A 13,170-nucleotide genomic window follows, 5' to 3' on the forward strand; every position below is an offset into this window, starting at 1 on the left:
ATATATATATATATATATATAGTTACAAAGGGAAGGAGGTTGCGCCGGCGCCGGCGCCAGTGGGTTAGGTGACCAGGTTTTGAAGGGGGGCTGTTGGGAATTTGAAGAAAAGAGGTTGGAGTTAATTGAAATCAAAGAAGAAGATACGGCAGATATGAGAGGACTGTCATGTTTTAAATCTTTTAAAATCACCGATATAATTTTAATCGGTAATTTAACATGTTAGAAATGCTAATATTTTTTTTTATTACATCACCTTTTTCATTAAAAAAATTATTGACGGAATTTTTTTTTATTATTTGCATCTTTTTTCTTGGGTAATTGAAATTCTAATTTTACCACCTTAATTTTTTTTTCATTTGCATTTTTTTATTGGATCCTTCAATTTTTTTTTTATTCATATCTTTAATTTTTTCTGTTTCTTTCACTTCTTATTTTATAATTATAGTTTAATTTTATAAAATTAATCATCAATAAACCATAAAACAGTACGTTAAATAAACAATATAAAAAATATTAAAAAATAATAAAAACATAACATAAGAGAAATACATGATTTACCACGGGTAGTAATAGTCACCTATAATGTTCTCTTTTTATTTTTTATTTTTTTTGTCACTTGACTGGATTTATTTTGAATTTAATCCATTCACATTATGTTCACTTGAGATTGAGTTTAATATTTTATTTTGATTAATTTTATATGAAGTTCTCACGATATTAATAATAGGTTTTGACATTGAATTAATGCTTAATTTTACAAAATAAAATTTAATTTTATTGATTCAAAATAATTAAAACTCTTGAGATTCAATTTCAAACTAAAACAAATACTATGTCTTTAAAAAATAACATCTTTCTCTTAGTTTCTCAATTTAATTCTCACTAAAAAGAAAAAAAAGAAAAAGAAGTAATCTCACTAAAAATAATTTAAAGGAAGAAAAAAAAACATTGTAAATGACTATTTTTTGTTATCATATTATTAAATAAAAAATAATCTCAAAAAAATATATAATTACTAAAAATTAGATTTTGTGATTTACTTTAACTTTCTTGTATTGAATTCTAAAACTTTTCAAATATATTCTTTGTATAGCTTTAACTTCAAATTAAATTATATAAGAATTATTATAGTATGATTCAGTTAATTTGATGAGTTAAAAAAATTTTAATTACTAGTAAAAACATGATTGGCTTTAAAAATATTTTTAAAATGATATTTTTTTCCTTAACCTAAACATTATGTTTTTACATGTAAAATTTTGTTGGTCTGCCACCTGACAAGCAAAATTCTTCTAAGGAAAAATTTGACAGATGTAATGTAATACCTTACCTGTCAAGATTTTCTTTCCTTATGATCATTCTTAGCCTTCTTTTCGAGAAGATTATTTTTTCTATTTAATAATATAAATAAATATGAGATAATTTGGTCCTAAATTTTCTTTCGCTTCCCAGAAGACTTATACTATAGTGTGTGTGTGTGTATTGTTATTTTTTTGGTAGATTACAATAATTCTTATTAGATTTTTTGACATCATAAACATAAACATAGTTAAGAAATTTGAGATAAATATTTTAAAAATTTCTTTTATACCCAAAATATTTTTAACAAATTTAAAATCTTCTTTAATAATAAAGGAGATTTTAAAAATTTCATGGATATTAACGTTTTAATAAGCATGATGTTCCAAGGAGGATACAATAATTTCCCTTTTTTTTATTTTTTAGAATACTTATGGATATTTTTTTTCCTTCTCATGACAGTGTTCCATGACCTTGTTTTTCCTTATCAATTTCATATATTTTTAGTTTTTATTAGAGCAATAAAACTTAAAAATCCAACATTTACTTGAGTGTTTTAGAGTTTAAATTTTTGAGGTTTTTAAGAGTACCATAACAATTATTTTTTGAAATTTTTTTTTTAATAAATTAAAATAATATTTTTTTTATTTTTTAAAAATTATTTTTAATACCACCACATTAAAATGATAAAAAAATATTTTTTAAATTTTAACAAAAAAAGAAAAGAAAAGAAAAAGAAACAGGATTAATCTCCCACCAAATACAATTTAGACTCTTCTATTTGGATGTTTGCTTTTGCCGCTGACTTGCATTAGACAATACAAAAAGGTTTCTTTCTCTCTTTCTTTTTTCCTTTCTCAAAGGTGAGAGTGAGACAACTCAAAAAGTTAGTACCAAAATCCTTGACAAAGTGGAGGAAAAAAATGAAAAGGGAAAATGAGCATCACTGCCTAGGCAAATATTGGGTCCAGTAAACACCTCGCAAAACTGCCTCTCTTCTTTCACTTGCTGAAAGACAACAGTATCCTATGCTTCCTCTTCTAATCCTTTTCCTCCTCTATCACCCTAAACTTTGTGATTCTCGAAGTCTCAATATCCTCTGTCGTCCTAAGCACCAAGGAGGAGAGAGGGTTCTCAAATCTCGAAGTACTGAACATCAGATAGGCTAGGAGTGGAATAGAAGACCTGAAGGGGAATGAAATCAGAGTAAAAACCAAACTTTTTTTTAAAAAAGGACACGAAAAAGGACCCATTTGGGTTCACACATTTCCAGATCAACACAAAATGTATGGCAGAGAAGGAGCACTTGTTTTCTTCTGGGGACTTAAAAAGGGCGTTGGGGTTGATGATTTAGTGTGTTTCTGTTTGAGACGGAGTATGAGGTTGGATGTGGGATTCATTAAAAAAATTATAAAAAACAAGAAAAATTAATTTTTATGATTGAGTTTTGTATATAAATAAATTATATCCTACTATAATCTATAATCTCATTCGCAGGAGCTAAACCAAACATATTCTTAAAAGAATTCCTCTGAAGTCAAACTAGGAGAAGGATCCCCGTTGAGATCATTAGAAAAAGATAAATAAAGCTTACCACCTACTAAAAAACGAAGTTTTTTTTTTCTAATATAATGCTTTCCATCTTTCTCACGTTTAGACTGACAGTAAAAATTTAAAGCCAACTAGATCTTAATCTCATTTATGTTGTGCACTGGTGGAAGATTTATTGCCATTGTTTTGAAATCTTACCTTCTGGCACTGACCACACGATTTATATCAGGCCTTTAAGTGCCACTTTGATTTTTCTCTCCTGTCTCTCTCTTTCACTCTCTGCATTTGCCCTGCAGTTTCCCTACTTGTAGAAAAAACAAAATTGAGGTGAAGACTATACTAGTCTAGTTCTCAAAACTCAACCGAAAGACCTTGTATCCCACACGCTCATGTGACATAATAACTTCTGGGCCTGTGGGGGGGTACGTCATTGGGGCTTGGGATTTATTTTGTAGTAGCAAATGAGATGCTTATTGGTATCATCACTTGGTTCAACTCTAAAGCTTCAATCTTGTTGAGTTTCTCTGTGTCTTTTTGTTAAGAAATTATGAATTGGGTTCTCCTTCAAATCAAAGGAAGCACCTTTATTTCTCCAACCCAGCAACCATATTTTCTTTCTCAGCCACCTCCACAACCAAAACTTGATACTGATGGTTTCAACTTGAGCACCAGGGTTAGTCCTAGTATATTGCTTATCATTATAATTCTAGCTATTATTTTCTTTGTTTCTGGTTTGCTTCACCTGCTAGTTAGATTTCTTTCAAGACCACCTAATAGGGAAACTGATGACTTAGAGAGTGTGACTGCTCTCCAAGGTCAGTTGCAGCAACTCTTTCACCTTCATGATGCTGGTGTTGACCAGACATTTATAGATGCTCTCCCTGTGTTCCACTACAAAGCCATTATAGGATTGAAGAACCCTTTTGACTGTGCTGTTTGTTTGTGTGAATTTGAGCCTGAAGATAAGCTTAGGTTGTTGCCAAAATGCAGTCATGCCTTTCACATGGAGTGTATAGACACATGGCTCTTGTCTCACTCCACTTGCCCTCTTTGTAGAGCTTGCTTGCTCTCTGATTTCTCTCCAAACAATAGCTGCTCTCCCATTGTTCTTGTTCTTGAATCTGGAGGTGAGAGCTCAAGAGAGATTGTTAATGATAGAGAGGCTAATATTGGCAGAACCACTTCAGTTTTGACTACAAATTCCCATCTGAGTTGTCATGGAGACAATGAATTGGGATCATCGCGTTTGGATATTTCACACAAGTCGAGTGAAATCTTGACAAAAGATGATTCTGTCCCAGATTCTGCCCCTACAATAGTAGTGGATTCAAGGGATAAGGTTGTTCCTGTTAAGCTAGGAAAGTTTAGGAATGTGGATAATGGTGAAGGGAGTAGCACTAATATTGTTGATTCAAGAAGGTGCTATTCTATGGGGTCATTTGAGTATGTATTGGATGAGAATTCTTCATTGCAAGTACCTATAAGGACTCCAATGAAGAAGCAGTCAAGCAAGAAGCCTACTTTGCCTTTAACACCTGGCCACAGGCCAGCAATGTCTGAATGTGATTGTGAATCAAGAAGAGAATTTGATGGTTTTGAAAGCCTTAAAAGTGTTGAAGTTAACGGGACTGCTAGTATTGTTTCGAGCAGCGGTAATGGCATTGGTAGAAGCAAGAGAGAGAGCTTTTCTATATCAAAGATATGGCTTAGAGGGAAAAAGGTGAAGCAGAATTCACCAGAGGATTCTTCAAGAAGGGCCTTTTCCTTTCGATTTCCAGTGAATAAAAATGTTGTTGCCGGTAATGATTTGAAGATGAAGAAGGGGGATGGTGATGTGAGGACTGATTCTGAAATAAGCTTTGGCAGGTGGGAAAATGGAGATGGTCAATGGGGTTTTGATGACCAGAATCAGAGTTGTAATAGCTTGGAATTACAAGCAAAAACACCTTCCTTTGCAAGGAGGACTCTGCTTTGGCTTGTGGGAAGACAAAACAAGGTTGTTCACTCATCCTTCACACCTAATGTCTAGCATTCTTTTGTCAACTTTTCTTGGATACTTTTTCTGGGAAAATTTTCTTCGTTTTCTTCATTGTGTAAGTTAGAATTGGAATCTGTAGCTGGAAAAAGAAAGAAGCAATTATGAAACTGATCCAGAAACACAAAATCGAGGCTTTTACATTGGATTATGCTTTTCATTTCTTTTTTCCCCCATATTACAGCATTGTAGGTGTCGTGAAGCGAAGACCATTCTTTTATGATGGTCTTCCTTGTGTCCTTTCAAGGTGAACAATCTTTGCCTTTTCAAGGTTTCACATGCTTAAAATGTAGACTAATTTGAAAGTCATTGTTTGATTAGTTCAACATCCAGGATAATAATTTGCATCAGAAATTGATGGAAAAACCACCCAGAAGCATACAGTTTCTCTGTATCATGGTAGCTTTCCTTCCAATGGTAGTGTTAGCTAAAAAATAGTCAGATGCCATTAGTATGCATTAATGGGGCACAGGTATTCTTCAAAAAAAAAAGAGAAAAGAAAAGAAGAACAAGAAAAGGAGGGCATAGTCATTGAGCTTACGGGAATAGTTTTATCTTATGCATCATCTGGTTACAGCATTTATTGACAATTCTTGATTGGAAATCTTGGAAAGATTGTACAGCGCTTAACGTGCCAAAATCTACGCACTGAAAGAGTGTATCGATTGTTGTGCGCCATTGAATTAATCAAATGGTGTAGGATAATTAGGGTGCCAAGAGGGTAGATAATTTGTTTTTTGCATAGAGAAGCTTCAAGTGATAATATCAATTTAAGTTCTGCTAGAAAAATTATTTTCTTAACCACAATTTTTCATCAATAACTTGGATACCTATCTTTCTGCTATAGAATCCATTTCCTTGAGTCTCAAATCATCACCTGGATGCAGCAGGTTGTTCTTCCGTCAAAAAGACACTGTGTTAGACTGTTGAAGGCTGATCAAAAAAATTCTACTCATGCTAAGGATGGGATAAGAAAAGAGAAAGACATCCTGTACTGTAATACTCACAAAAAAAATATACATAACAAGGGTTATTTTCATTTTGAAATAATACTAGACAGATTATTGAGTTGTCATCTAGTATGGCACAATTAATGTAATGTAAAAAAATCCAAATTTGATTTAGAATGCACAACTGCTTCCTCCATTAGACAGGCTGTTTCTGCAATCAATGAGAAAGAAATCGTATTGTTTAAATAATTGGAGTATTGGGGCGATCAACATTAATGGCTGATGTTAACAGTGTCATGAGAGCGGTTGGGGACCATTTTCTAGTGTTATTTGTGATACCTCATGTGATTGTCCCTACATATTTATGTTCTGAGTCCATTGACTCCTTAATTACCTTTGATGGCCACCCTTGTTTTTTTCTGATTATTTTTAAATCCAGGTCTGCAGCCTCATGTTTAGGCTAAAACTAGCAATTTGTCTTGCTGCAACAGCCTGGATTGTCGATCATACATATTGATCTTAGATTTGTAGAAAAACAACCTGGAAGGGGAAAAAAAACTATACTTAGAAACAATACCTTAGCAGATAATGATCGATGTGTGATTATAATGGAGGTGGCCTGGCCATAGTTTTTGGAGTCATAGAAGTGGCCAAGCCGCTTCATTGCTACCCCCGCACGCTTCTGATTCATTGCAAAGCATGAGGAATGCCATAAAAACATCTAGCTAACCAGTTACCAAAGACACTTGTTAAGAAACACTAATAATAACTGTTAAGCATTTGATTAAGCTGTATCAATAAAGAACAGAATTGTTACAACAAATTTGGTACGGAGTCATATATTCAAAATATAAGTGCAAGGTTTTCGGTGAACCTTAAACCCTGTTTGCAGACATGTATATGCTGGTAGTATTAGTTCAGAGCAGTTCTTCTTGATCTTGTTGCTCAACAAGCAAGGAACATGTACCCTCGGTGTCGTTCGATGAAATAAGGTCACCCAATACCCCCAGCTCTGAGTACTCACACTGTTTGAGGGATGTCATCTCCCAAACTATTATTAGCTCATTTTCATTTAGCAGTTGCAGATACATCATTTGCTATCTCCTCTCTGTATGCTAGTATTCTTTCCTTGAAATCCCTCAAAACCATATAATCGTGAGTTGACCATATAAAGCCACTGGAGAGAATAAACGTGAAAAGCATGAATGCAGATGATCCGTCCTTTATAACCTGAACTTTTTGTTAGGATGAAATGGAAATGAGAATCAATAGCAGGCTTGTTAAAGGATTAATGAAAAAAGAAGATGGTGTTTAGTCCGTGTTTAATTACTCAAAATTTTGTATCATTCATTCATACATTTATCTTGAATATTCATCCATACATTTAACTTCAATATTACATGCATAGTATAACAAATGCATTTATAAATTGATGGGATATGGGATACATCAAAATCTGAATGGAGGTCTGGTCATGTTAAATTAAAATAATAACTTAAAAGGGTTATAATTTTTTATTTGACTGTTGCATCGCGTTTAAATTTTTTCAGGAGTTTTAAAAGACTGTTTCCTTAGAGAAGGCTATGGAATTGCTACTCTGATTGTTGGATTTTTAGATATAAAAAATCTTGTTGAGCCCTTCTAGTTTTGATAATTTTTATGATTTTCTTTTTTCTTTTTAGATTTCTTTTTTCTTTCAATTTTCTTGCTTCTTTCATTTATAATTTTGGATTTTTATTTTTATTTCATAGTTGAGATATGATTTTATGGTCTCTTTAAGACTTTATAAACCTCCTAGAAAGCAGCCTTTATTATTATTATTTTAGAAAATTAACTTGCGAATTTGAAGCTCACGTATGGAATTCTTAATGCTCATTAAAATATTTTGTGTTTTTTATTTAATTGTTGTTTTTAGCTTTTGCCTGCATAAGAAGGACTTAAAGGAATTTGGAAATTCAACGAGCTGAAAGGTATATGATTAATGAGGTATGATGAAAATTGAGTGCTTCACTCCAATAACTAGTGAGCTTCCAAACAAAAAGGCTTTTAGTGATTCTTGAACTCTGCAATCAACAATCCATGTATCATCACTACCACTATTGCCGCCACCACCACTACTTGATACTGAAGTATAGAAAACCTTACCAGTGTTACTTGAAGTGGCAATCAAAGAAAAAGCTTTTGCAACATCATTGGAAGGTTTGGTCACGACAATAGAGGCTTGATGTTTTGGCTTCAAATTGTGCTTGTGCGATTCCTTTTCTGGATCCCACCAATCTGGATAACCAATCAAGTCATAACACTTTGTCTTTGTATGGTTTGTCTCACCATAGTGAGTGCACAAACATTCAGATTGGTAGCTCCTGTCTCATAACACCCTTATACGATTGTGTTTGGTTAGAATCAGTATTTTGAGTAGATTGTCAAGAATGGGGCTTAACATTTTGAGTCACTAGAGAGGAAGTCAGGATTGTCGGATTTAACATTTAAGGTATCTTGGTGTATAACTTCTTGACGCATATAGGCATAGGTGTTATCAAGGTCTATAGAGGGGTCCTTTCGAAGAACCTCACCTCTAATCTATTCGAATTCTGCATCCAGACCACTAAGAAAGATGTGGACTCTTAACTATGTAACATATTTCTTATAGGTGACAACATCATCATGATCCTTTATGATAACTTAATCATGAAAATCTAATTCTTAGAAAATCTTGACAAGCTCATCGTAATAATCTAATTCTTGGAAAATTAATGGTGAAGGCATGCTAATTAGTGCATAAAGTACTGTCTCATCCGATCCATCATAGAGTTCTTCGATAAGAGCACTCCAGATTTCCTTTACGGTACATAATCGTAGATAACGTTTCGTTATCCCTAGCGACATGAAGGTCAACAATCAGCCCTTAATCTTTTGATTATCTGCATACCACTTTGTATAGGTTGAAAAGAATGAAGAGAAAGATTGAATTTACCAGCATAGTTGTTATTGAGACTGAATCATATACTTATACAGGGAGGCTGCAACTGATTCCTACAAGTCAGGAATCAGTTGCTGCATTGTAGCTTTAGTAGCGACATATTAGGCATTACGATGTAAAGTGAATAAATACATATCTTCTATTTTATACAGCTCTGTTATTCTATACACGGGAATATTTCATTTCCTAACACTCCCCCTCAAGTTGGAGAGTGGATATCCTGCACTCCTAACTTGCTAATCATAGGAAGAAAGATCTTTTTTCTCAGGGGCTTAGTCAAGACATCTGCTAGTTGATGTGCAGAGTCGACATGTTTTGTAGTAATGGAACCATCTTGAATCTTGTCTTGGATGTAGTGACAATCCATTTCAATGTGACTAGTTCTCTCATGAAACACTGGATTAGCTGCAATATGTAATGCAACTTTATTGTCACAATATAGTAAGGCAGATTCACGGTGTGAAATTCCTAAGTCTTTCAGTAGACATCGCAACCATGTTAACTCACAGCAGGCTCCTGTCATTGCTCGGTATTCTGTTTCAACAGAAGAAAGCGAAACTGTTTTCTGTCGCTTCGACCTCCAGGATATCAGTGAAGGTCCAAGAAAAACACAATAGCCTGTTGTAGATCTCCTAGTGAGTAGACAGCCTGCCCAATCTGAGTCACAATAAGCTCTCAACTTTAAATCATTATTGGAAGAGCAAAATAAGCCTCGGCCAGGTGCACCTTTTAGATATCGAACAACTCGAAGAGCTGCCTCCATATAAAGTTTTCGGGGCTGCTGCATAAATCTACTCAAGACATGTACAACATACGTTATGTCTGGCCTTGATACAGTCAAATAAATTAACCGACCCACCAATCTTTTATACCAGTTTGTATCCTTGAGCAGGGTGCCCTTGTCTAATAATTTCAAGCCCCGTTCTATAGGAGTATTAATAGGAGCATCACCTGACAAACCTGCATCCTCAATGACTTCCAGTGCATATTTACGTTGTGAAATGAAAATTCCATTCTTTGAAGTAGACACCTCAATTCCAAGAAAGTATTTTAAATCACCAAGATCTTTGATATGAAAATGTTTATGCAGGAATTGTTTAGTTGCAGCAATGTTAACTGGATCATTTCCAGTGATCAAGATATCATCAACGTATATCAAAAGAACAGTAAAGGACATACCTTGCTTCTTGGTGAATAGAGAATAATCTGCTCTTAATTGTATAAAACCAGCAGAATGCATAGCTTCGGAAAATTTGGCAAACCACTGGCAGGATGCCTGTTTTAAACCATAAATGGACTTGTGGAGGCGACAAACTAGATGATCCTCCCCCTAGCGCCGAAGACCTGATGGCAGAGACATATATATCTCCTTAGCTAAGTCTCCGTGAAGGAAAGCATTGTGGACGTCCATCTGGTGCAGGGGCTAGCCATAAGTTGCTGTTAAGGCAAGTAAACAACGGACAAAGATTATTTTGGCAGTAGGAGAAAATGTATCATGATAGTCGACTCCTGCCATTTGAGTGAAACCTTGGGTGACTAAACGAGCTTTGTACCGCTCGATAGAACCATCCGAATGGTGTTTAATTTTGTAGACCCATCTGCAGCCAATCAGTGTCTTGCCTGATGGCAGGGAGGTGAGAGACCAAGTGCCATTGGCTTGGAGAGCATGCAATTCGGAGCGCATGACCTGCTACCATTCAGGATGAATAACAGCCTCTGCATAAGACTTAGGCTCTGGGATGGTGCTGAGCTGAGCAACAAATGCGTGATATGCAGGAGTATAACGATGATATGAAACAAAGGTGGCCATGGGATATTGCGTACCTTTGGTTGGACCTGATAGTAAGGTGGCTGATTGGTGGGAGGAAACATTGGAGCAGACAAAGTCGTTGAGCTTGGTTGGCGGAGCAGTATGACGACTAGAACGACGAAGTGGGGTGGGTTAGGGTGGTGGTGGATTTTTAGAAGGCCAACTGGGTTCGGGTGGTTGTGGATTTTTAGCTGGGGGAATTAAGTCAGAAGGCCGAGGGCGATGTGTATAGGTGCGAAGGATGGGTGGAGGCTGGGGTGATGAGGGGTGTGGATTTGAGGAGGCAGGTGGCGGTGAACAGGAAGGTGTTGAGTTGAACAAGAAGGTGGACTGGAATAAAGAGAAGTCGTGGCATGAGTTAGAAGAGGAATATGACCAAATTCAATGGGTGAAGGATGTTGAACAAAACCGGGTTTGACAGATACATAAGGAAAAATATGTTTATGAAAGCGCACATCACGACTAGTGAAATTTTTTTTGGAAGATAAATCAAATAATTTATATGCCTTTTGACTGGTAGGATAACCAATAAAAATTGAGGGCATTGAGCGAAAGTTAAATTTGTGAGAATGATGTACATTGGTAGCATAAGCTAAGCAACCAAAAACCCGGATATGAGAAAAAGAAGGCGGTTTTGAATAGAGAAGTTCAAAAGGAGTTTTGAAGGAGAGCACTGAGGAAGGAGTCGATTGATGATGTGGACAGCAGTAAGAGCACACTCTCCCTAAAATTGGGTTGGGAGTTGAGCTTGAAATTTCAAAGCTCGACCTACTTGTAAGATGTGACGATGTTTGTGTTCCACAACCCTATTTTGTTGAGGTGTGTAAACACATGAATGCTAAAAAATTACACCATTATCTTGAAAAAAGGAACGAAGTGATAAATTCGCCACCATTATCACTTCGAAAAATTTTAATAGGAGATTCAAATTGTGTGAGAACATAACTGAAAAAACGTTTTATAAGAGATTGAGCTTCAGTTTTGTGTCGCATCAAAAATATCCATGTGAAACGTGTATAATCATCAATGATAATAAGAAAATAACAAGCACCAGAAATGGAAGGGTGTCGATAACGACCCCAAATGTCACAATGAATTATTTCAAAAGGTTTTATAGAGGAAATGACACTAGAATTGAAAGGCAAGCGAGTTTGCTTAGCCAAAGGACAAATAGAACAAACATGACTGGATTGAACAGAAAAATTTAAAAATTGCTGGGCAATGAAACTTAAACGATGAGGTGAGATATGGCCTAAGCGTTTATGCCAGAGATCGGTGGATGAGATGGTGAGGTTGCAAGCTGGTCGATGTAATGGTTGAGAAGGTTGTACCATAGATTTCTTTGTCGCTATTGCCACCAAGTAGTATAGTCCGTCATGTTGTTTACCCAAACCAATCATCCTCCTCATAGCCAGATCCTGCAAAATACACCAATAAGGGAAAAAGGTTACCGAATAATTCAAACCTCTTGTCAGACGACTGACTGACACCAAATCAACTTTGAATGTGGGTACACAAAGCACGTCATGCAAATAATAAGTGGAATTCAAAGGCAATGATCCCTTTGCAACAATATTAGTTGTTTCCCTGCTAAGCAGTAATACAAGAGGCAATGAGCAATTGTTATCTCGTTTAAAAAATGATTGAGATGATGAAGAAATATGATTCGTTGCCCCGCTATCAATAATCCAACTGCGGGAAGCAATTTTAGGCAAACCTGGTTTGGTTACAGTAGTTGCAGCATGTGCTTGAGAACTGGATTCGGCGCCTTTGTCATTAAAATGAGATAAGAGCTGCTTCAATTGGGTCTCTGAAATTCCAACAACAGACTTGCCATTTTCTTTAGCAAAACTTTCTCACACATGGTTTGCTGCAGATTTGTTGTTGTGGTTGAAGCATCTAGCTGAATTGTGCTTTGCCTTGGGGTGACTTGCTGGATACCCATGGAGCTCATAACAGGTTTGGACCCAATGTCTCGGTTCTCCACAGTGGGAACAATGAGGCCGTCCTCGTCTAGGTCCAAACCAGCGTCTGTCCTGTTCAAATCTGCATCCTCCACTGAAATTATCTGTCAATCTATCTTGTGATCTAAAAGAATGGTAGGAACGCTCACCTTTGTCATTAAACTTACTGTTGTTGCTTTGAACCACCATGGCTACACTGTTAACTGAATCATTAATGGTGTGTGCTGAGCTCAGAAGGCGTTGTTTTTGTTCTTGAGAGACAAAGGAATAAGCTTGCCGAACCGAAGGAAGAGGATTTATTAAGAGAACTTGTCCACGAACAACACTGTAAGACTCATTCAAACCCATCAGAAATTGCATTAATCTTTGTTGATCTTGCTGCGCCCCATGTAGTGAATCATTGTAGGAAGCAAGTTCATCCCACAGTCCCTTCAATTTTGTGTAATACACCGAAACAGAAAGTTGTTCCTGCCTAATCAAACAATATCTCGCTGAATTTCAAACATACGGGGTGCATTGCTTTGAGAAAATCGGTCATGAAGGTCTTCCCAAACTTCATAGGCAGTAGAGTAGTATAT

The 13,170-nt window shown here is 35.7% G+C and overlaps 1 protein-coding gene across 1 annotated transcript; it reads left to right on the forward strand.

Annotated features, from left to right (window-relative positions):
- Positions 1 to 3,084: 3,084 nt before the first annotated feature.
- On the forward strand, positions 3,085 to 5,048 carry LOC133673924 (RING-H2 finger protein ATL13-like). The gene has a single exon (XM_062094861.1). It carries the CDS (start codon positions 3,401 to 3,403, stop codon positions 4,880 to 4,882), a length of 1,482 nt encoding a protein of 493 aa, XP_061950845.1. The 5' UTR covers positions 3,085 to 3,400; the 3' UTR covers positions 4,883 to 5,048.
- The last annotated feature ends 8,122 nt before the right edge of the window (positions 5,049 to 13,170 follow it).

Source organism: Populus nigra, chromosome 15 (genome assembly GCF_951802175.1).
Source record: "Populus nigra chromosome 15, ddPopNigr1.1, whole genome shotgun sequence".
In the NCBI taxonomy this organism is placed as follows: domain Eukaryota; kingdom Viridiplantae; phylum Streptophyta; class Magnoliopsida; order Malpighiales; family Salicaceae; genus Populus; species Populus nigra.